This window comes from Nicotiana sylvestris, chromosome 7 (assembly GCF_000393655.2).
Source record: "Nicotiana sylvestris chromosome 7, ASM39365v2, whole genome shotgun sequence".
Classification (NCBI taxonomy): Eukaryota; Viridiplantae; Streptophyta; class Magnoliopsida; order Solanales; family Solanaceae; genus Nicotiana; species Nicotiana sylvestris.
Genome location: NC_091063.1, coordinates 167,569,037 through 167,593,638, shown reverse-complemented (window position 1 = coordinate 167,593,638; position 24,602 = coordinate 167,569,037). Strand labels below are relative to the sequence as shown.

At 37.6% G+C, this 24,602-nt stretch overlaps 2 protein-coding genes across 4 annotated transcripts; one reads left to right on the top strand and one right to left on the bottom strand.

Moving 5' to 3' along the window:
• LOC104229946 (GDSL esterase/lipase At5g03820) lies at positions 1-2,356 on the top strand. Its single transcript, XM_009782679.2, has 5 exons — positions 1-432; positions 545-675; positions 759-992; positions 1,545-1,800; positions 2,163-2,356. Exons 1-5 carry the CDS (start codon positions 195-197, stop codon positions 2,354-2,356), a joined length of 1,053 nt encoding a protein of 350 aa, XP_009780981.2. The 5' UTR covers positions 1-194.
• On the bottom strand, positions 1,451-23,811 carry LOC104229945 (E3 ubiquitin-protein ligase UPL7). Of its 3 annotated transcripts, none has more exons than XM_009782677.2 (15): positions 23,615-23,810; positions 23,402-23,524; positions 17,931-18,171; positions 16,483-17,057; positions 12,551-13,519; positions 12,113-12,447; positions 9,330-9,608; positions 8,980-9,232; positions 7,331-7,501; positions 7,159-7,251; positions 5,811-5,918; positions 5,450-5,566; positions 3,918-4,007; positions 3,677-3,771; positions 1,451-1,862 (listed from the first exon to the last, which is right to left on the bottom strand). In XM_009782677.2, the coding sequence occupies exons 1-14, from the start codon at positions 23,636-23,638 to the stop codon at positions 3,688-3,690; spliced, it is 3,462 nt and encodes a 1,153-aa protein (XP_009780979.1). In that variant the 5' UTR covers positions 23,639-23,810; the 3' UTR covers positions 1,451-1,862; positions 3,677-3,687. The 3 variants fall into 3 exon arrangements, with proteins under 3 accessions (XP_009780979.1, XP_009780980.1, XP_070006635.1); XM_009782678.2 differs by having other exon boundaries at positions 1,451-1,788; XM_070150534.1 differs by lacking the exons at positions 1,451-1,862; positions 3,677-3,771; positions 3,918-4,007 and adding an exon at positions 4,025-5,325 and having other exon boundaries at positions 23,615-23,811.
• Between the last annotated feature and the right edge of the window lie 791 nt (positions 23,812-24,602).

Genomic DNA, 24,602 nt, shown 5'->3' with positions numbered 1-24,602 from the left:
CTTCACCTGGAAATGAGCAACTTTCTATCCAACAGTTATTTCATTTTTTCCCTTTACTTGAATTTAAATGTCCTTACATTCTCATCACCTGCTCCCCCACCTTCCTCTCACTCATCAATCAAACCTCTCCAATTTTCTTGCCCGCCCTCCTAACGATAAGAAAAAGAAGAGATTCGCTATAGGAGAAGAGAACAATGAGTTTCTTGAGGGGTCTATTAGGTGGTCTTCTTCTTGCTATGGCATTTTTTGTATCTGATGGGGACCCTTTGGTTCCAGCATTGTGCATCTTTGGTGATTCTGTAGTTGATGTTGGAAATAATAACAACTTAAGCACTCTCATCAAGGCAAACTTCCCACCTTATGGAAGAGATTTTGTTACACACAAACCCACCGGAAGGTTCTGCAACGGAAAGCTGGCCACAGACTTCACAGGTAATGTCCAAGTCTCCTCAACACCCCCCCCCCCCCCACACACACACCAAAAAAAAAAATAATAAGTAAAAGTTCTCCATTGTTTCTCACACATGCATGTCTTAATCTACAGCTGAGTATCTTGGGTTCACTTCTTACCCACCAGCTTACCTGAGCCGAGAAGCTAGAGGGAAAAGAATTCTGACTGGCGTCAACTTTGCCTCTGCCTCTTCCGGTTATTATGAGAGGACTGCTAAACTATATGTAAGTATTAAACTGTATGCATGAGAATAGAAATCTGTGGACTGTTGAGTATGACTAACTTGGAAATGTCATGGTTTTTGCAGCGTGCTCTAACGTTGCCACATCAACTAAAATATTACAGGGTGTGGCAAAGGAAAGTAGTGAATCTGGTCGGGAGGACCAAGGCTAACAACATATTCTCAGGAAGTATACATCTTATAAGTGCAGGGAGCAGTGACTTTATTCAAAACTACTACATAAATCCACTACTCAACAGAGTCTACTCACCTGATCAGTTCTCCGATATCCTCATGCAGTCATACTCTACATTCATTCAGGTCCGCCTACCTCTTTGTACAAATTGTTAGCGTTTGACTGTTCCAATAAACAACTGACACAAAAATCAGGGCAACCTGCATCGCATTTCTAGGCATAACCCTTGCCCATAAGAGCAATATCAAATGAAAATGCATTTAGAACAAACCCATTATAATGTCCTAACTCGAGATCATTTGGCCAGATCATTAGAATAAAATTTACAAGTAGTATTTCGGTACGATGGTAAGAGCCCTGGAATATAAATTTAAGTTGCACCTCACATTTGACAAACGGGAGCAAGCTTGCCCGCGCTTGAATTATAACAAGCACTTGCAAATTACAGAAACTTGGGATTGTTTTGGAACACTTGAGCACCACGTGGACTTACCGTGGAAAAAAAGAAAAAGCTGAACATCAATACACTATCACAACCTTTACTCCTGATACTGAGCCACATCAAGAAAATCAGATCAAGATGTAATTAAGAATCATAAACTAAGAAATATCATATATAAACTGTTATATTATACACAAGCCAATCCGCATTTAATACAGCAGCGATCTATGGACAGAACCTCTATGGTTTGGGAGCAAGGAGGATTGGGGTCACAACTCTGCCACCAACTGGTTGTTTGCCAGCAGCCATTACTTTGTTCGGTGCAGGAACCAACCACTGTGTTGCAAGACTGAACAAAGATGCAATCTCTTTCAATAATAAGCTCAACCGGACATCTCAAAATCTAAAGAGCAAGCTTCCTGGCATCAAGCTCGTTGTCTTCGACATCTATCAGCCTCTCTTTGATCTGATCACAAAACCTGTAGAAAATGGTAATGTGCTGAAACTTTTTCTCCCTTCTCCTTTTCCTTCCTTTTTCTCAAACTAGACAACCCTTCAAAAGTTTTGCAAAGCACAAACATGTAACACAGAATTTCACCGTTCAACAAAAAAAAAGTCGTGTCTCGTTTACATAATAAAGGAGCTTTAAACTTGACAAAAGGAAGCAATGGAAGTTTCTTAAATTGGTTTCCTACTTCCTGCATTCTAAAATCACAGGAAAATTAGTAAAGTCCCCCTTCTTTTCCACACAAGAAGGCAGCCACATAGAGGGGGGGGGGTTGTGATTAACTATCTTTTGAAATCAAAGAGGACACTTGATCACATCTCCTCTAATAATCTTCCTCTTTTCCAGGATTTTTTGAATCAAGGAAGGCTTGTTGTGGGACTGGTATGATAGAAACATCGTTCCTTTGTAATGCCAGGTCCATTGGAACATGCTCCAATGCTACAAATTATGTCTTCTGGGATGGATTTCATCCCTCAGAAACAGCAAATGAGAAATTGGCTCAAAGTCTGTTGGAACAGGGCTTTGAGCTCATCTCTTAAAGCCTCAAAGCTGCAGAAACGGTCTACTTTGTAGTTCACCCTTTCATGATATTGTTTTATAGTTACTTTCCAACTTGAAAGAGGCTTTATGTTGGTCTTTGATCATTCAAGCTATAGTATATCTCGTATGAAAGCAGTTACAGCTAAGTACCACACATCTGACAACCTTCCCAACTTGGGAATATGTTTTCCAGTATTTGATGTACCATCATTGTCACATAAAAGTAAGCAGAAACAACAGTTCTATTTAAGGGTGTGTTTGGTATAACGGAAAATGTTTTCCAAGAAAATGTTTTCTTGGAAAACAAGTAGTAATCTTATTCATTTTCCGGTGTTTGGTATGCAAATTAAGGAAAATGACTTCTCAAAGAGTATTAATAAATAATTTAAATATAATAAACATAAAGCCATAAACTTTCAAACCAACAACCTTCCGAACCCACAAATTTCATAAACTTTCGAAACCGCGGAATTTCGAACTCATAAAGTTTATAATTCTAAACCCGTAAACTTCCAATCACATAAACCTCCGAACTCATAACTTCGGAACTTGTAAAATTTTGAGCCTTTAAACCGATAAATAAAAAAACTAAAACTGAAAAATATATTTAAAAAATATTTTTCTTTGTGTGTGTGTGTGGGGGGGGGGGGTAAAACGAAAAAAACAGAAATTTAAATTACAAAAAAAAAGTAAAAAAAAAAAAATTGGGGGTGGCGTGGGGGTGCAGAAAAACGAAAAAATAGAAATTTAAAATTGCAAAAAAAAAAGAAAATAAGGTGAAAAATATAATTTTTTGGCGGGAGGGTGGAGGGGTAGTAGGGTGGGTGGTAATGGAAAAACTGAAATTTGAAAAAAAAAATGCCCTTTTTGGAGAGAGGGGGTGGGGTGGGGAAGGTTGAGAAGGAGTTTTTGCTTTTTTTTCCTTCTCTTCATAAGGAAAACATTTTCCTCCAATTGGAGGAACATGAGTTCATAAGAAAAATGTTTTCCAAAATATTTAAGCCAACCAAACATGGGAAAATTGGAAAACATTTTCCTTCATACCAAACACGCCCTAAGTCTTTGAGTTATCCCATGAGACGAACTCTATTCAACTCTAAATATTCTACTTGATTGCCTACCCCGAATTAAAAAAAGGAATAAAGGAATACTCATATAAAGTAAGTTCACTAAGTATTCCATTTTAGTCACAAAAAAAGGAGACCCAAAAAAATTTCAAATTCTGGTATGTAGCTTTTTTTTTTTTTTTTTTTTTTTTTCTGATGGGGTTAATCTTCTACTAGCTTATGTGTTTACAAACAAAGAGAAAACCACTTTACCTGATCAACAGCTATGAAAGTTCGAAACCAGCATTGGAATTGATAGCATATAGAAGCTTTGCTCTCAACGTATTCTGGCGTTTGTATGTCGGAAGCTGTCAAAGGCATAAGAAAAAGGACAGATTGCAGTATGTTTGACAGAAAGAGGTCCTATTGTTGAAAGCTAATTTGATTTTCCATTTGACTATATGAGTTGGATTTGGTGCATTCGATACCTCAAAGTTAATATAGAATATTGTACCTTGAGAGTGTTGTAGCAAGTAGAAGCTGAAGGAAGCCGATCAACATCCTGTCCCCCGAATGTCGCCAATAGTGGCAAATCACATGAAACCTATATTTACGAAATTTCATTACTATTAAGCACTGGTAATCAAGGTATTCCATTAAAATTTTCGGTATGTGCGTTTTCTCTAATTTCCCCCTTCCTTTTCTTTTGATACTTCTTTGTATTTTTTTGTTTCAATGTTCATCTCCCCCCTCTTCCTAGAATGAAAAAGAGCAGGATCAAAACAGGCCTTTAGAACATAGAGAAGGGAAGGTGAAAGCAGGAGAGGGAAGAAGGAAGTGCAACAAACGTTAGCTAGCCAGAAGTGTTAGATTTTTAAATATGCTGGTGTTGAGTGATTACTGGGAAGAGGTGAAGCATGAACAGCATGTAATTTATCAACGAAGAGTATGTATGAGGAGCCATAATTGCAAACTCACACACAAGAACAAGTACATGATAAAGATAAATGCCAGAAAGTTAATGAAAATGTTCCTCTCATTATAGTTAATAAAATATGCTAATTAATTAAGTTGTTTTGCGTAGAAAATTAAAGAGAAAAAAAAGGTTTTGCCGAATGTTGATTTAACCAGAAGCATGTCTGCATGACACATAATGTGGCCCAGATCAAGTGAAGCATTTGTTTCCGTTTTTAATTTGCTTACGTCATAAAATTAGGTTTCTTTTTAGGAAGGGGCTTCTCTGATTAGTTTTAGTTTGTTTTTATTAGAGGGGAAAATGTACAAGAGTTTTCTCTGCATCACATTCCTCATATCATTGAAGCAAACTGAGAAGCATAGGAACGATAGATAGTATCCATCAGAAAAAGTACAGTCATTTACTGGCATTTCTCTGTTCTCATGGTCTACTGTCTACAATTCAACCAAAATCAAGAGTGCCTCCTTTCAGCTTCCATAAAGCACAAGTTACTGAATGTATGTCAAATCCATCACACATCTGACGATGCACTCTGAAGCTGTGATCCTTATCGGCCAGTGGCTCACAGGAGGAAGTTCATATCCCATCACTAACACGTTAGCTTAAACTCTATTAGGAGACTTAGGTCCTGTTCACTTCCACACAAATTTTCAGTCTCTCTGTATGAAGAAGAAAACATCTGCTAGTTGGCCCCAGATACCTGTTTCTTTACCAGGATTTTGCAGGAATTTGTTACAAGATATAAAACAAAAATCATCTTTCCTGCATTTTCCATCCAAATGAAGCAGGGAGCCAGTTAACCAATAATTTCACACCAGTTCACCTGCCAATAGATACTTTCCTTGCCCTCCTATTTCCGAGTTCTTTCGCTAGTTCAACTCTCAACACTTTTTGCCCCTTGTTATACTTTCACCATCATCAGTTGACCATTTTGAATTAGCATTGCCTATAATACAATTCTCAGTTTTAAACTCATTATCTGTTTTTCATCTTCATGGGTGCTGGTGATTTTTTTTCTTTTCTTTTGTGTGTGTGTGTGTGGGGGGGGGGGGGGGGGGGGGGGCTCATACCTTGTGAATAGTGAAGGTTGGCTGCAGATGTTTGAATCCAAGCAACGGAGCTCGCGAACAACTTGTCACAAACTTAAGCAGCAAACACCGTTCTCTTGGTTCAAAATTCGAAAATACCTAAACACAAACGCATACATATGGTTAGATAATACAAAATAATAAAAGATCTCTGCTAAGATCAAGTTCCTTAATGTTGAGAGATGTTCATTTGAGATGGTTCAAGTAGACTGATGGAAATCACATTTGTAGTTTCATACGATAACAAGAAAGAAGAGGAGGAGAGAGAAAATTCAACTGATCGAAATGACGTTTGTAGTTTCATAAAATAACAAGAAAAAAGAGAGGGAAAATTCATGTCTACCTCCCAAAAGAGTTTAACTGTCCGACTCCCTTCTGAGTAACCTCCAGTATAGCGTGTGTTTTTCCTTAAATCATCAATGTCAATATCATGGTTTCCTCCTGAAAGCAACTGGATATACACTTTGGATTAGCTGATACAGAAGCATGCAGTCCAGCAAAGGAAAGCCTTTGTGGCACATGCGGCTTTCAACAAAGCATATGCATTCAACGTAGTTTGTTTATGCCTTTCATTCTATTGTCTGTATGTCATGTCACATAACTTCCTCAATCATTAGAGAAATGTAGAGAACCAGATAAGATAAAGAAAAAGAAAAAACAAAAAATAGCAGAGGTGTGGCTGATGCATTTGGCATTTACAAGCATGACAAACCAATCCTCGTTAAATGGATGAGCCCAAAACTAGTATTGAAAGATCAAGGAGAGGTCAGTTGATAGTAGAATCACATACAGCATGAGGAATACAATAAAATTCTTTGAATATCTTTTTTGATAATCGAGAAAAGTGGCGTAAGTCTTTCGGAAACAGCCTCTCTACCCCTCCGAGGTAGGGGTAAGGTCTGCGTACATTCTACCCTCCCCAGACCCCACATGTGGATTTTTACTGGGTTGTTGAGAAAAGTAGCGTAAGGTTCAAAACTCGGTGGATAATGGGCTCATCCCTCTATCCTTCTCCACTTAAATTGTAGGCTTTTGTCTGTGGTAGGGTTCAAACCTGTGAGGTGTGCCTAACCCACACATCATGAGTTGTGCTCTTACCACTAGATCAAAGTCGTGGGGGCAACGAAATTCATCGGATTGATGGTAGGATGACATAGTGAGTGCATATGTAGCTAATAAACCAATTAGCAAGCCCATCCCCCCCACCCCCAATCTCTTGCACACACAAACACACTTCAACTACATACACATGCAAGTATATATGCATCTGCAATAAATCACAAGTGGATCCAGAGAGATATCCACCTCCATTTTGCTAGAATAATAAAATCATAGGGTATGAAATCAATATCTATTTCACATGGTGACAAACATGGTTATGAATCCAATACAACTTCGGTACTATCCATACAGGTAGATTTCATTTAGGAGGTTTTATTGTGTTTTGAAGGATCCGAACTCATACCCATACCTCACCTGTTTGATACAATTACAATAAGCCAAATGAAGAGTCCATGTAACACAGATTTTGATCTACTTACCACCTCCTAGGTCTAGCTAACATGAAGAGTCAAGCCATAACCTACTATCGTATATGTGGAAGGGGTGAACAAAAGGGTATGAAAATTGTACAAAAAGCTACTAAAACTGAAAATGAAGTTCTGCTAAGATATGCACAGAGGTAATTATACCTGATTAAATTCACTTGCATTAAACAACTTTAACCAAGAAGGCGATATAAGGTCCGTCAATCCTCTATAAAATGCATTTGAGAAAGGAAGTATCTGCAATTGCGTGCTGGAAACAATAAGTCACTAATACCAGAAAATGGGCATCTCAATGCTGGAGCACAAATATCCAGACCTGCCGATTAAGTTTAAAATCTGCCATTGCATGAACATATTGCAACATGTTCTCTTTTGTTACAGAAATATCCTTGCCACCAGGTTTAAGCTCAATGACAAGGTGTTTCCCTAATGATTCTTCAGTAACTGTAAAATCCAATGCGAGGTCCTTGATATCACCATCATAGTGCTGCATAGACAGAAACAAAGTATAAGTCTTATGCATAGTTCCATATTCCATCAAAATTGGATATGGATATGGATATGGATACGGATATGGAGGTTTGGTGTTGGTGATTAGTTGGTTATGTTATATACTGTCCCTCATTACAAGACTATCATTAGTCTACTTATAAGTAGGTGTGTCTATATTCCATATTAATCAAATCACTAATACATTTATTTTCTTGTTTTCACATATTTTACAATCTCAGCCCTCTTATTTACCATAAAAGTTCCAAGCACATATTTTCAGCGATCTTCCATCTTTTTGTTAAATTCCAATGCCTCATTCGAGGAGTGTTCTGGAAGCACCACGCCTCTTTCCAGTTACAATTCCCGCAGTCGCCTCTTTCCAATTATTTCCGATACTATTTTAAGCAACTGTTACAATTTTCTGATAACCAGATTATATTTGCAACATTTCTAGCGACATCTTTATGTAATCCTTAAAGTCATGGAATCCAATCCACTAATTCAAACTACAGAGCTTACATGGCAGTTTACACTAAGTTCCTTCAGTTTCAAACACTAATAATCGTCTCCACAAGTATTACATGCTACTTAAATCAGTAATCCTGTTTCTTGTGTTTTCGAGTCCTCCGCTCTTCAATCTTAGGTCATTAACTTGGGAGCTTCCTGTCACATCTCTTGTAACAATTCATTTTTTTTATAACAACTTTTTTTCAATCCTATTTCTTCATCAATACAGTATCAAAGTAAAGAAGGTTTAAACAGTTACAAATGGGTACTTCTATTTAATTTATTTTAGGTCTGCAATACATTCATCACATGCGGGCTTACTTCTTTTTCTTTCGCCAAACACATGTAATATATTCTACAAGTGATGGTGAAATTGGAATCGAAAATCTCTAGGTGCTTTGATACATTTGAGTATTTAACAGGAATGAAGAATGAGCCTTTTAAATGCTGAAAGGCACTTAAACGCAAAAGAAATTGGAAATGAATATTGGAGTCTACTTACTTCTCAGCCCTAAGCTAAATCTCCTCAATGACCAATCACTTTTCACATTTCAGCATATACAGGAACTGAATACCTATGAATTCCATAGATGTTTTACATTTTTTTTTTACTTTCACAAGCAATATTTCGGAAAAAATAAAATAAGAGGGTGTTTAGGATAGAAGTGGTCTCAATAGAAACATAGATTAGAATAAACACCTTTTGGACTATATCCACTTAAATATAGTAGATATTAAAGGGATTAAAGAGTTTTTTGAGCATTCTGTTAAATGCAAATAGAAACATCTGTTTTTCTATCAGTGTTTGTTTTGGTGATGGAGTTTCCTGCCCCTTCCACAGCTCTTCTAGAACACATCAAAGTGAGTATCACAAGGAGTAATAAGTTACTATTTTTTGCTTGTCTTTTACAAGATATCATCTGTAACTCTTACCAGAACTTTCTAGAAGTGAATAGAAGAATTTACCTTAACATACATCAGATTCCTGTATAGCTCAGGATCAAGTGTAGATAATTCATCAATAAAGCTATAGCGGCCCAACAGCTTTTGCACAAACACATGAGAAAAGGAATAATCTAGCAATATTCCTTCATAAAGTGCTTTGCCAACGATTCTCCCTAGAAACTCGATCATCTGAATTCCATTGTCCAAAAATCTTGCAGCTGTATTAGGAATTAGATGTCTATCTGAGGTTGAGGTCTGTGTGAACAGCCCGTACCTTACAAAATAGAGCCAATTACAAAGACCTCCAGTCATTTCAGAGAGAAAAGAATGAGATGGCTAACTGGATAACTACATAAGCACAGGCAACTCACTCAGGTGAGAAAGCTGCTTTGGCTATTTCTGTCAAAAATTCCTTGGACAACCCACCATAGTCCAGGCCGGCCTCTGGAAGACCAGACTCATTCACGAAAGAGACGTGAATGCTGGACTTTAACCTTGATCCTAAATTGTTTAGCTGCTGAAATCCATCTTCAACAATATGACCACGACGAATTACAATCTCTGCAGAACGAGCTCCAGGTCCAACAACTTCACCAGCCATTTTTCTTGATACTTTATCCATGTTGATGAATTCTCTGAACATCTCAACCCTGTCAAGAACCAAGAAATGATTTTGAGCACTCCTAGACCAGAAGAAACAGTTGCTTGTGCAATTCCAAGAAGCTACCTTTGATGCAAGAACTACACATTTGAATTCATTAAGTCGATATAGCTGATAAGAAATTAACTCAATACCAAAAGCTAGTTCATGAGATGAGGATTTCCCAAGACCAAATAAGGAGACAACAACTCATTTTCTCCACCAATGCAAGACACTAAACACTTCCCGCACGTCCAGGACTGGACATATGAAGCATGGACAACATAATATGGGGGCCCAAGACTAAGTAACCCAATGATAGGAATTGGTCTGACTCTATACCATGATAAGAATTGGACCTTGGATCTTACTCAACCCCAAAAGCTAGCTTATGAGGTGAGGATTGTTCAAGACCATATAAGGAGACAACCCGTTTCTTCCACCAATGTAGGACAATTAACATCTCTTTATCTACAAATCAAAGAAAAATCAATCCTTCACAATTACATTGGACCCATGGGACTAACCTTAGTGGTTTGAGCCAATTTGCAACATCGTCATACACAGAGGACCAAAAATAAGTACAACTCCTTGTTACTATAGAAATACTCAAAATTTCCACACAACCATGTTACATATATATTTATGCCATTGAGATGTTGAAAAGATGGAGCATCTGAAGTTTTCAGTCCATAAAAGTTCCTTATTGGCAACACAAAAAGGAGATTAATATATTTATATCTTAGACGAAGGGTGAGACCACAAAAATCCAACCAGAAAGACTGACGAGAACTACCTTGATTAATTATAGGAATTTTATACTCCAATGTGCAAAAGGCTATAGCAGTCAGCAGTGGAAGAAACTAATGTCACAAATCAAATTTGGTGGTCTTAGTGTTATTAGCTTCTTCACCCCGGCATCGAGAAAATACCTACGGCAAATGATGATCGCTATAAAAATTCCATCATGGTCCAAAGAGATATATTTATATCCCCCAAAGGCCTTATAGAGTTCCCTTCCACATAAGGGAACACAATAGGAAGAGAGACCCATATAGGTGATACCAAAAAATTGTGATTAAAGCTTAGTTGCTTTTGTTGTTACACCTATATGAGGTCATTATTTTGTCAGAAGTTTTTCTTCTCTAGTTAGAGATAAGTATGTGTGTACAGGATAACTGTGAGATCTAACAGAATATTAAGATGGAGGTACAACAACAACAACAACAACAAACCCAGTGTACTCCCACAAGTGGGGTCTGGGAAGAGTAGTGTGAACGCATATCTTACCCCTACCTAGAGGTTGTTTCCGGTAGACCCTCGGCTCGGGAAAGATAAAGGGAAGGGGAAATGACAAGCAAACCAATTAGAAAACCAAGCGAAAACACAAAACTAACACTAGGTAGTGCAATTAGAAAACCGAAGCGAAGGCAACAATTTAAGATGGATGTACAGACATACAATATTAAACAAGATTAGAAATGATGACATAGAACAGAAGGTGCAAGTAGCACTTAAGGATATTAAGATAGATGTATAGTCAAACAATAATATAAAAGATTAGAAATTATGACATAGAACAGAACGTGCAAGTAGCACATATAGCGGAAAGAGTGGGAAAGGTCGCTTGAGATATTATCATGTTATATGTAGACCTCAATGCACCAGGTCATAGTTGTGAAAAACATATTCAAGGTGCTACAAAAAGAAGAAGAAGTCAGACCTAAAAAATCACATAGAAGGATGTCATCTCAAAAGACCTGCAATACTTCATGAAATCCATGTGAACTTATCCAGAACGAAATACAATGAAAGCAAAGTATCCTTATAGGTAATACTCTAGTTGGAATTATGCTTAGTCGTTATTGGCACATTCACATTATCTGTATTTGAAAGGGGTTTTGCATGACAGTGTAAAGATATGTGCGAGATTTACAGAATCCTACTTTTAGATAATCCCTAAGTTCTCCTAAAGGATGAATTATCTAGTAAAGGAATAAAATGGCCATAAAGGATGGGAATGGATGTAGAGGATCCATAGAGCCGACAACAACTGGTTTGAGAGTCAGTTGTAGTTGGTATTTGTTGTAATGAAATAAACCTGAATAACACACAGTGAATAAAGAGGATTCATATATTTGACCCCATCTAAGTTAAAATTGAGGCGTAGTTGATGATATGTGATAAATCCACAAGTACAGCAAGCTAAGGAATGATCTTCCATGGACTCTGTAGCAAGTATTTTGGTCCAGTTACTATATATCTTAAGGTGGAAGTGGAAGAGTACAACAAAAATATGAACAAATAGATATGAATTTTAACTAATTCTCCAGAACTAACAAAGCTGAAAGGTACAGCTGAGTTGCAGAGAAAAGCCTCTACCATCTGCCAATGTCAAGCATGGGAAAGAAGCATTTGGGTACACTCTAGGAGTTAAAAGTGCCATAATAAACTTAAAGGTAAATCAATGACAAGTTGTTACAGCTAATGATGAGCTTTTCAGGTCAAAACTACCTTTCTTCAAATGGAAAGATGTGTGGGATAACAGTAATGATGGAGCCCATGCTCAAAGAGGTTGAGGCATCATCAACATTTGAAGTAGCTGATAAAACTTCATGAGTCCTAGCAGCTACAGCAATGGGTGGCCGATTATTTCTACCCGGAGAAAGCCACAAAGTAGGAGGGCAAAATTGGTGCCTGCAATCCCTTTCATATAATAAATGAAGGCATTTGATAGCAGAATCTGTCAGAAGTCTGCTTTTTGGACCAATACCGTGGGACATTGTATTGTAAACCAATGTGTTCAGCACCGACACAATTTTCCGCTGCTGCTCCAATGTAAAAGGAACCTACATTCATGCAACTCTCACTTTCAGGAGCTATTAATATCATGCCGAAGACATAGGAATATCAGATATGGCATGAAATATTAAAGTAATACAGAAATCTGACCTGTTTCTCATAAAACTCTAGGTCATCAAGGACTAACAACATGTGTGAATAGCTAGCGCAAAACAGATGTAGCAGACAAGACATATCTGGTGATATGCCATCAGGACCTTGCCTTAGCAGTTCAATGTCCCATATATCAGAGAGATCGTCAATGTGCACTGTATCAGATTTTCCATCAAGTGGATCCACACTTTTGAACTCAGTTTGTGATTTCCCGGTTATCTTTTGAAATACACTAGCCCATTTGCTGCCTACATCTTTAGAAGAATGTTTTTGCTTTCTCTGGGAAACTTCAAGAATCTTGTTTTCAGAAATTGTACTTTGATCCAAATATTTGCCCTTACCGACAAGATTCTTTCCTGGAAAAAATGACTCTTCGAGAGTTCCCCAAAGGTTAGAAAGAAAACCAGGAGTAAAAGATAGCATGTTGAGAACTGGCATTGCCCCTAGCACTGGATTCAAAACAGAAAATATTCTGAGCATGCACGAATAGTAGTAAGAAACATCAAGCAATTCACAGCTCCCAGAAGATTCTGCTCCACATGATGGTAGACTTTCAGCTCTCTGAACGAGACAGTCTTTTTCTACCACTAAAAGTTCCATCAGATGCCTCTGCAGACAAACAGGCTTAAAAAGGTCCATGTATGATGTCTTCAAGGATTCAAAAGTTGTCTCGGCTTCAACAGAATTTCCGTCACCTTGAACTTCTTGGTCCTCCTTTCTCACCCAACCAGCTCTTTCAATCTGAGCCAATAATTTCTCCGCCAGAGTAATCACAACATGGACATAGGATTGACGGTCTAAACCAGACACTAACTTTCCAGAATCTGAGATACTGCTTTCGCTGGCTGTAGAAAGGTATATAAAATTTGCAAGAGCCCAACCAACTGGTGGCATCACCCTGTTATGAGAAGAACTCGTCATCTGATCAACATCTGACATATCCTTTAGAATTTGCTCTTTTGACATCTGCCATCACCTGTCACAGTATGATCAGTCCCTTCACATTCTAATATCTTGATCGCATTAGAAATAAAGCAAAATATAGATGGCAATCCAACTCTGGAAAGGTATCAATACAGTAATCTGCACAAACTAATTGTTGATATAGAGATGATCACCAAGATGAAACCGGTAAGTGTTAATGCAAGCTGCCTCAGCAATTTAAGGGAATTTATAGTCAAATGTCCAGCTTTTTATATCAGACAATATTTTGTAAACAAACTACAGCATCAAGGATTACTAAGAGTGTTAAAAAATCATCTGCGATTCACTCCTTCAAGGGGTCTATTACTTTTTTTTAAATAAAAAGGTTAAGATAAGTCTAAGGGGCCAATAACTTTCAGCATATTACCAAAATCATTTACAACATTTCTACTAGACCACAAAAAACATGATCCGCAAGCATCTAAGTACTACAAAAGACAAAGATAAGGGCATACCGGTGCACTAAGCTCCCGCTACGCGGGGGTCCCGGAAGGGCCGGACCACAAGGGACAAAAGACAAAGATAAGGCTTATCAAAATATCTATGGTTCCTTTCCATCCAAATTGTCCAAATTTACAGTAAGGGATAACTCTCCATATATTGCTTTTGGCTATTATTTATCCTTTGTCTCTAGCAATGGTTTACTGCAGCTTATAGATTGTCAAATTTCGCCCATAATCCCCCAAAATAAGTTTACAAACATGCATGATGTCATCATATGTACCATGCAAGAATGTGTTTACAAATTCAGTACATTTTATGCAGTAGTAACATCTATTGAATAAGTGGAATCCTTATTGGGTGGATACAACTGAACAAAGCACGCTTAGCACGTGATAACCTACTGAAGAGGGGTTCCATGTACGCAGCAGATGATAGCATAAATAGCATCTGTAGCATAACTGGAACCCCTTTTTAGTAGGTTACTACGTGTTAAGTGTGCCTCATGTGCTACACATCCTAAAGAATCCTAAGTGCTCTGAGCCTCCAAATCATCTTCCATGTCCACTGAGATTAGCTCTCCAAAATCCTTCTTTAGCAGCTAGTCATAACATGACTTTACTGAAAAATCCTCACCACTCTTGATAAACCATTGAAGGGAGTCAGGCTAGTGGTTCACTGGCACCACTCCGTCTAATTTAACTAGCAGAAACCTAATACTATCCTTTTTTTTCTTCTTGAAGATTTTTCTAATGAAATATTCAATTCCAGTTCCTTTTTCAATCCTCTGTAATAGTAAATCTTTGTCACAGACACGATGTATAGGTTTACGAACTGGACTCTCGTTTTCTAGCCATCCATCCTGACACAGCCTTATTCTTCTGCTATTTTCCACCTATAATCTCATCATCTCATCAAATTCCTACCACATTTTCCTGATTTGCTTGAAGATTGAAATTCCATAGCAAGCTATGACTACTTACTGCACCATTGTACATTCATTCCATATCTATCCTCAATCGCATGCTTCCATAGATTCCCCTTGTCAATAGAACCAAATCAGTTGAGATTTAAATATCAATTTGACAAGCATATAGTAATGGTTTTTTCTTTTTTTGGTGGCGCGGGGGGGGGGGGGGGGGTTATATATAGTACATGAAGTGCCAAGCTTTTAGAAACCATCCAACGGTCCAACTGATCAACTCTTCTTGTAGAACATGGTGAAAAGAAAGTACCAATGAATCACTCACCACAAGCAACAAAGAAAATAATAAAGCTAATAATGTGAATAATACATAAAACTTCTCTAAATTTGGCTCCACTGCAACTTACACACCTAAACTATGCAGTGTTTACTTTACCCACTGAACTTCCATTTTACCTATCTATTACCACCCTGAAGTGCCAAGTGGCACAGAGTAGGTCCAACTCTTGTGTGGCGCGCGAGAGGAAAGAAATAATATAAAGAAGCTACACTGACTTTTTCTTCCTACAACTAATTGTCACATGGTTATATACAACTGTGTAAACTTTTCTTGCTTTTTCTTCTTTATTTCTCTCATTTATTTGTTCTTTTGTTTCGAGTGTTGGATCTGACCCAAATGACATAGAATTGCAGCCAAGCTTTTCACAGATCTGATGGGGAAAAATGGATTCCAAAAAATGCTTGAGTTAAGAAAAATGTTTATCTAATTTAAAGTAAAATGTTTACAACTGTAGCAACACCCAAAAAATGAAATTCTGACCAAGCTTGTTACAGATCTGCCCAGACAAAATGAATCACAGAAAAAATGCACGAGTTTGAACAGAAAATAGAATTATTTAATTTGGAAGAAATGCCACGCATTTAAAATGTAGAATTGTAGCTACGCTAAAAGAAAAATAAGATTTCGGCCTAACTATATATAGATCTTGCCGGAAAAAATGGTCCTAAAAATGCAAGTTTTAAAAGAAAATATTATTTAATATTAAAAAGATGTCATGTGTTTAAGAAATCCACATGACGTGGTTAGTGTGTGATTACCACTTCCACTAGATCTTGTGATGTCATGTGTTTAAGAAATCCACATGACGTGGTTAGTGTGTGATTACCACTTCCACTAGATCTTGTTCCAGGGTGCTACACAGATACAGAAAAAAAAGAAGTTCAAGGAAGTAATAGAAACACCCCATAGTTTAGGTGGATAAGTTGCAAATGCAACCAAGTATTACCCCAAAAATTTCAAAAAAGTATCATTTGAATTCCAAAAGAATTCTACGGCCAAAGAAAGACAAATTAAACCTCAGCCTTAGCATAGTTTATTCAGGAGAAAAGTATTTCTATATGTTTAAAATGAAGTGGAACTAATTGACTATTGTCTGGTAGATTTTTCTAGCCCACAACTGACAATAATATCTTCCTATAGTCGCATGTTGCCTTAAAATTATGTAACTACAAGCATATACACTTATAATTTGTTGCAACAGTAAACAGTAAATTATTTCCTTTACTATGCCAAACTTACCAATAGAATCCTCAAGCAAGGTGTTAACACAGACTTGTGTTTCAAAGGCGGAATCAACACCATTGGTAACCGTTGAGCAATCCAAGGTATTGTAAGTAGATAAACACAGTATTGCTCAGCAGCACTCTGCATTTCTAGTAAGACATTTTTATCCACAACTAAGTTCGCAACATGAAATGGCCGTAGTGCTAAAGTAATTGCACTTGCAGTTATCAACAACCGTTCATCTGCCGCCTTAAAGGAACAAGGAGCTTCAAGTTTACAAATGTACCTCCTTACAGAATTGTATAGTCCACTTCTAATACTTCCCATGAACTGAACTAAACCCCTAACTGCCACTAATGCACCCTGTATATTGTTATCGCTGATGCACCTCCAACCTTTCACATCGGTGAGAATTACTGCCAAACGCATTGCTAACGATGTAAGTAATACATCGTCATTCTTGTGACAGGACATATCATATTCTGTTAAAATAAACAAGCACATGGTAATCAACTTCTTTGCTTGATAATTCCAAACTTTTCTCTCTTCCACGGTTCCAATAGCCATTGAGCAAAAGTTTCCATGAGGATCTAAAAAAGAAAGAAATAGACAGAAAAAGTCAACATATGCTGTGACATAATCAACTTAACTAACAAATAGCACAAGATAAACGTAGATCATGCAAGGGGCAGGATTTTTTATTATTTATTTATTTTGATTGGGCAAGGAGCAAGGATTTATAGCTGATATTTGTGCTTATGGTTCAAAATTTAGGAAATAATACCGAAAGCAAGTAAGTTGTGCATCATGGAGTTAGCAAATCAGAAATAACTCGGGCGAGAAGTAGAATCAGGTTAAAAAAGCTTTACTTCCTTCCGAATGCTAAGGCATTCTTCTCTTTTTTCATTGCTTCCATGGGTGATAATGAAGCGAAGGATAGAAGAAATTATGACAGAACAAAACAATTATCCTATCTGACCCACAACTGTGCCAGCACATGGGTTATTTGAATATCCCGCCACAAGCATCTCAGAAGAGTAATTTACAAGGCCCTAATGACTACTCGAGCACTCAGTCTAGAAGTATAGTCCATCTTCACATGAAATACTGTAAAATGCATGATGAAAAAATATTTAATGCAGCAAAAGAATCACAGCTTAAATGAAGCCAAAGTTAAAATATTATAAGCAATTCTCTTTACCTGGCATAACTTTCCCCAAAATTAAAAAGGACTAGATTAATGGACTTGCCTTGTGCAGCATAGAAATTCAGACAGCTTTCTGACAGTGAAGAATTATTCTATAACTATGTTTTGTATGAAATCATAATAGTAGAACGAGACAAGGAATACTTTTCATGCCAAGACTTGCAAAACACAATAGTTATAGACTTATAGTAAGACAATCAGGACTACAAAATTGCATAGAAACTTAAAAGCTAGAAAAAATATAAGAATAGCATACCAGTTGAGTTTATGCTCTCCAAGATAACTCTAAAGCAACTCCTGATGCAATCTTTTTCTCTGGCTTGAATTCTTCTATACCGTGCCAACAAGAATGTAGTAAAGAAAATAAAAGGCCTCAGGACTTGGCTGGATATATGCGATTTCTTTATAGGAGCAAGATGACTATTTATCATTGATTCCCACTGCTGCTGAAGCTCTAGGGCTACAGATTTTTTAACTTTATAACGCTGCCAAGCTCTCTGCACATATTTAAGCAGTTGCATTCATAGTTGTCAATCATACTTGAAGATGAGATCATAAAATGTCTTCTTTCAATATATAACATTGTTTTCTTATAAGGCTTTCAACATGTTACTGGTTTTTAACGGAAACTTCAAAAAAGGAATATAATGAAAGAAAGCACATTGGTTCTGCCGTATTACACAAAAGTGAACCCAACAAATAAAAATGATAAACCTTCAAACCACAGATCAACAAAAAAAAATTACTATCATGTTTGCAATTAGAAGAGATTACGAATTCGGACTATTCTAGTTGTTCTTTCTAGTCCACCTTGACAGCATATTATTCAAGCTTTAATTTTACTTTTCAAGTTCATCCAAATAGCTAAATACGTGTAAGCCAAAAAGATAGCCAACAAATACAATTGAATAGCCTCTCCTGATCTTTCTCCCAATTATTGACTTGGTTCACCGAATTTTTCAGCCCCCAACTATCTGTATTTGACTGTTACTAGTACTGAGGTACATTCTAACCATGTTGTGAAACATATCGACCTCGTCTTCTTGAGCCGAGGGTCTTTCGGAAACAACCTCTCTACTCCCCGGGTAGGGGTAAGGTCTGCGTGCACACTATCCTCCCCAGACCCCACTAGTGAGATTTTACTGGATCGTTATTGTTGTTTGTTGTTGTTACACATGCACTGCTTAAAGTAAGAGACAAGCATATGACTACTGGCTGGATCATCCTAATACAATCAATTCAAAGAGAGTAAAGCTCCAACGCACACTGAATTAAAAACAAATAAAGTAATTTAACCATTGTGACAATGAAAAACCACTAGCACGCAATTGTATGATTATCTCCTAGTTTTTAAATGTAGACGTTAGCACGAACATTTCTAGCAAAATGACACATTCAATATACACTATAGTGTGAGAATGCACGGGAGAAAATATTATTGATTAATTATGACAATGATACAATGAGCCCTATTTATATATAATACATGTCCTACTCCTAATACATATGGAATTAGGGTTATTTACTACTATTTAACTATCAAACTAACACTCCCCCTCAAGCTGATGCATATAAATCATATGTACCGAGCTTGTTACATATATAACTAATACGAGGATCCGTGAGGGACTTGGTGAAAATATAGGCAAGCTGATCATCGACTTCACAAATTTTGTAGCAATATCTCCCGAGAGTATCTTTTCTCCAACAAAGTGACAGTCAATCTCGATGTGTTTAGTTCTCTCATGGAACACTGGATTTGACGCAATATGAAGAGCAGCTTGATTATCACACACAAGTCCCATCTGACTGCTCTCACCAAATTTCAACTCCTTGAGCAACTGTTTGATCCAAATTAGCTCACATATCGCCATAGCCATTGCTCGATATTCTGCTTCTGCACTAGACCGAGCAACCACATTCTGTTTCTTGCTCTTCCAAGACACCAAATTTCCTCCTACTAAGACACAATATCCAGACGTAGACCGTCTATCAAAAGGTGATCCTGCCCAATCAGCATCTGAGTATCCAACGATCTGCTCATGACCTTGATCCTCAAACAATAAGCCTTTGTCTGGAGCTGATTTTATATACCGAAGAATGCGGACAACTGCATCCCAATGACTATCACAGGGAGAATCCATAAACTGACTCACAACACTCACAGGAAAGAAAATGTCAGGTCTAGTCACTGTGAGGTAATTTAATTTACCAACCAACCGCCTATATCTTGCAGGATCACTAAGAGGCTCCCTCTGTCCTGACAGAAGTTTAGAATTAGGATCCATCGGAGTGTCAACAGGTCTACAACCTGTCATTCCTGTCTCCTCAAGAATATCTAAGGCATACTTCCGTTGTGAGATCACAATACCTGAGCTAGACTGAGCAACCTCAATACCCAGAAAATACTTTAATCTGCCCAGATCCTTAGTCTGAAAATGCTGAAAAAGATGTTGCTTCAACTTACTAATACCATCCTGATCATTGCCGGTAATAACAATATCGTCAACATAAACGACCAGATAAATACAGAGATTTGAAGCAGAATGTCGATAAAAACAGAGCGATCAGCTTCACTACGAGTCATGCCAAATTCCTGTGTGTTGAACTTACCAAACCAGGCTCGAGGAGACTGCTTTAGACCATAGAGGGACCAGCGCAACCGACATACAAGGCCACTAGACTCCCCCTGAGCAACAAACCCAGGTGGTTGCTCCATATAAACCTCATCCTCAAGGTCACCGTGAAGAAAAACATTCTTAATGTCCAACTGATAGAGAGGCCAATGGCGAACAGCAGCCATGGATTGAAAAAGGCGGACTAATGCAATTTTAGCCACGGGAGAGAAAGTATCACTGTAATCGAGTCCAAATATCTGAGTATATCCTTTGGCAACAAGACGAGCCTTAAGTCGATCAACCTGACCATCTGGACCAACTTTGACTACATACACCCAACGACAACCAACAGTCAATTTACCTAAAGGAAGAGGAATAAGCTCCCAAGTACCACTCGTATGTAAAGCAGACATCTCGTCAATCATAGCCTGTTGTCATCCGGGATGAGACAGTGCTTCACCCGTAGACTTAGGGATGGAAACAGAGGACAGGGATGACACAAATGCACCATGGGATGATGAGAGACGATGGTAACTTAAACCGACATAATGAGGATTAGGATTAAGTGTGGGCCGTATACCTTTTCGTAGTGTAATCGATTGATTAAGAGGAGACAAGTTCGCAGTATTAGCAGGGTCAGGTGCAAGACGTGAATCAGCTGGGCGATGGAGCTATAGTTGTAGAAGGTTGAACTGGACTAGGTGGTGGCACTGGAGCTATAGTTGGTGGAACTGGACTAGGTGGTGGCACTGGACTCGGTGGTGACACTGGAGCTATAGGTGGTGGAGCTGCAACTGGAACTGTAGACGATGGAGCTATGGAGGAAGATGAATGGGAGATAGGGACTGAATCTCCAAAAGAAGGAACGGGTAGCATCTCAGAAATATCTAAGTGATTAACTGGACCTGTGAAGTATGATTGAGTTTCAAAGAAGGTAACATGAGCAGACATAAGAAATCGTTGAAGGTCAGGAGAATAACATCGATATCCTTTTTGCGTTCTTGAGTAACCCAGAAATATGAACATAAGAGCACGAGGAGTTAACTTATACGAGGAGTTAACTTATCTTTTCATGGAGTAAGGTCATGAACAAAGCACGTACTCCCAAAAATACGGGGTGGAAGAGAGAACAAAGGTAAGTGGGGAAACAGGACAGAGAATGGAACTTGATTTTGGATAGCTGAAGATGGCATACGATTAATAAGATAACAAGATGTAAGAACTGCATCCCCCTAAAAACGCAGCGGAACATGAGATTGTATGAGTAAAGTACGAGCAGTTTCAATAAGATATCTATTTTTTCTTTCAGCTACCCCATTTTGTTGGGATGTGTACGGACAAGATGTTTGATGAATAATCCCATGGGAGTTCATAAGCTGCTGAAATGGGGAAGACAAATATTCTAGGGCATTATCACTACGAAATGGCAGATAAAAACCCCAAATTCATTCTGAATTTCAGCGTGGAAGGTCTGAAAAATAGAAAATAACTCGGATCGATTTTTCATCAAAAATATCCAAGTGCACCTGGAATAATCATCAATGAAACTGAAAAAGTAGCGGAATCCCAAGGTAGAACTGACCCGACTAGGACCCCAAACATTTGAATGGACTAAAGTAAAAGGTGACTCTACTCGATTATCAAGACGCCGCGGGAAATAGAAGCGGGTATGCTTACCGAGCTGACATGACTCACACTCTAGAGTGGACAAGTGAGATAAGCTAGGTACCATTTTCTGAAGTTTTGACAAACTGGGATATCCTAACCGTTTATGCAATAAATCTGGTGAATCAATAACGGGAGAAGTTATTGGAGGAAGACAAGATGCGAGTCCATGTGATTTTGCAAGGATAAGGTAATAAAGTCCATCTGATTCACGTCCGGTACCAATGATCCGCCCTGTACTGCGTTCCTGTATAAAAACAAGGTCATCAAGAAATAAAACAACAGATTTAAGGGATTTGGCTAATCGACTAACGGCTATGAGATTAAAAGGACTACCAGGAACATAAAGAAAAGTAAGGAAGGAAGTGACTTGCTTGACCTATTGTAGTTGCCATGACTTGAGACCCATTGGCCATTGTGACTGTTGGAAGAGATTGAGAATATGAAATACTAGTGAAAAGAGATTTGTTACCAGAAATATGATCACATGCACCTGAATCAATGACCCAAGACTCAGAAGGTGAAGATTGGGAGACACAAGTCATGCTACTATTTGTTGGAACAATGGAGACTAATCCTGAAGATGTCTGTTTACGTGCTTTGTACTGAAGGAACTCAATATAATCCGGTAAAGAAACCATCTGGATGAGATTCAATGCATTGGATCCAACAGATTGTGAATTAAAGGCTTCCGATACGAATTCCATTATAATATCGTGCCAGAAAAAGCAGAAATTTTCTGGGGATCACTGTTCACGCCGGAAAAATCACTGTAGCTCGCCGGAAAAAACTCAAAGTGGTCGGAATTTGATTTGAACTAGATGGGTAGGCTCAGAATAGTGAGGAGAGCAAGCAGTCCTGAAGGAATTTCGCGAAAAATGGCCGGAAACACTGTCACGTGCCGGCGCATGGGCGTCGGAGCTTCGCCGAAAAATTTCTTCCGGCAGCGCGTGAGAGGTCTTCTAACGGAGAATTTTTTATGGGTTGGTCGCCGGAGGCCGATCTACTTCGTGGTGGTATTGGTTTTTGCAGAACACTGACGAAAAGTGGCTTTTTGCTACGGACAACCTCTTAAGTCGCCGGAAAATTGCACGACAACGAGATCTTTCTTCCCGGAGGCCGCTGGAATGATGCAGAGTGATAATTTTTTCACTGAAGCTCTAATACCATGTGAGAATGCACGGGAGAAAATATTATTGATTAATTATGACAATGATACAATGAGGCCCATTTATATATAATAGATGTCATACTCCTAATACATATGGATTAGGGTTATTTACTACTATTTAACTATCAAACTAACATATAGTAAACAAAAATCAAACTGACTACACAATCAAGCACTTTATATCGATCCTAACTCGTGTACGCAGATAAAAGAAAATCTTCTTATTTTCAAAATGAACTATAAAATTAAACTAATAAAGCCCGAATTACTGACCTGAATTAAGCGAGCGGCAGCAGTGGCTCGGCGAGTAAAATTCCTCAACGCTCTCTCTTGCGAAACTTTTTCCAAAAGCACATCCCTCGAAATCTCCTTCGCACTTGCGCCTCGCAATGATACCTGATCAAAACGGAAGGAAAAAAAAAATCAACCAAATTCTCAAATTAGCATCCAAAATCATGCAAAGAAAATGATTAATTATATGCAAACCTGGTGTTTTCGAGGTTCACTCATGGCGGATAATTTAAGGTTAATACGAGCGAAGTGATTAGAGAGGAAAATGGCTGAAAGAAAGCGTGAGATAGCTGGGGATATGATTATGGGTTAACGGGTTTAATTATTGACCCGATTCCTTAACAGAAAAACACCATCATTGCAGAATGCGTATGACGATAACTAATTAACCAATTAGATTCTTACGGAAGCGAAGCTTGCGTTTTACATCTGGTCAAATCAACAGAAGGGAAAAAAAAACAAAAAAATAAAATAAAAAATTCTTCTCTCTTTGTTTTGGGTCAAAAAAAAAAATCAGATTTCAATGTACCCAAAAATATAAGATAGGGTCCACAAAATTTGTGAGACAAAAAGAGCCTCATACAATTAGTGTTAGTTGTAGGAGACACAAAATAAAACTTTTCCTTTTTCAATAATGTTACCACAAAGTATCTTTTTTCCCCTTCTTTTTAACTTTCTTGCTTAGTAACAAATATTTTGAATTAGCAAAAAAAAAAATGAAAATTCGAAACTAAATGAGTAGTACTTTTAGCACTAAATATTACTCAAAATACAAATAACTTTTTCTCTTATTTTAGGGAATTCTCCTAAAACAGTATATTTAATGTTAACAAATTTATGAACATTTCAGTAATTTTAATTAAAAAAAATATTTATTACCATTTTTTATCAAATATGTCACTATTTATTTTTAACTTCAGTACTTTTACCAAAACACAAAACTACGATTTTAAGCATTAAAAATCACTTGATGCTTAAAATCTACTTTTATTCAATTAATCCAAACGGGCTTTAAGCCGTGCACATTACACATGAGACTCTTAAACTAGGGATTTTTTTCATAAGTATTATGGATTCATAAAACATTTCACAATCTACAACTAATAATAGAATAACATATTCTACAACAAAATCTATCTATATATTATATACTATATTAAAAGCACGAACGCTCTTAGCGAAA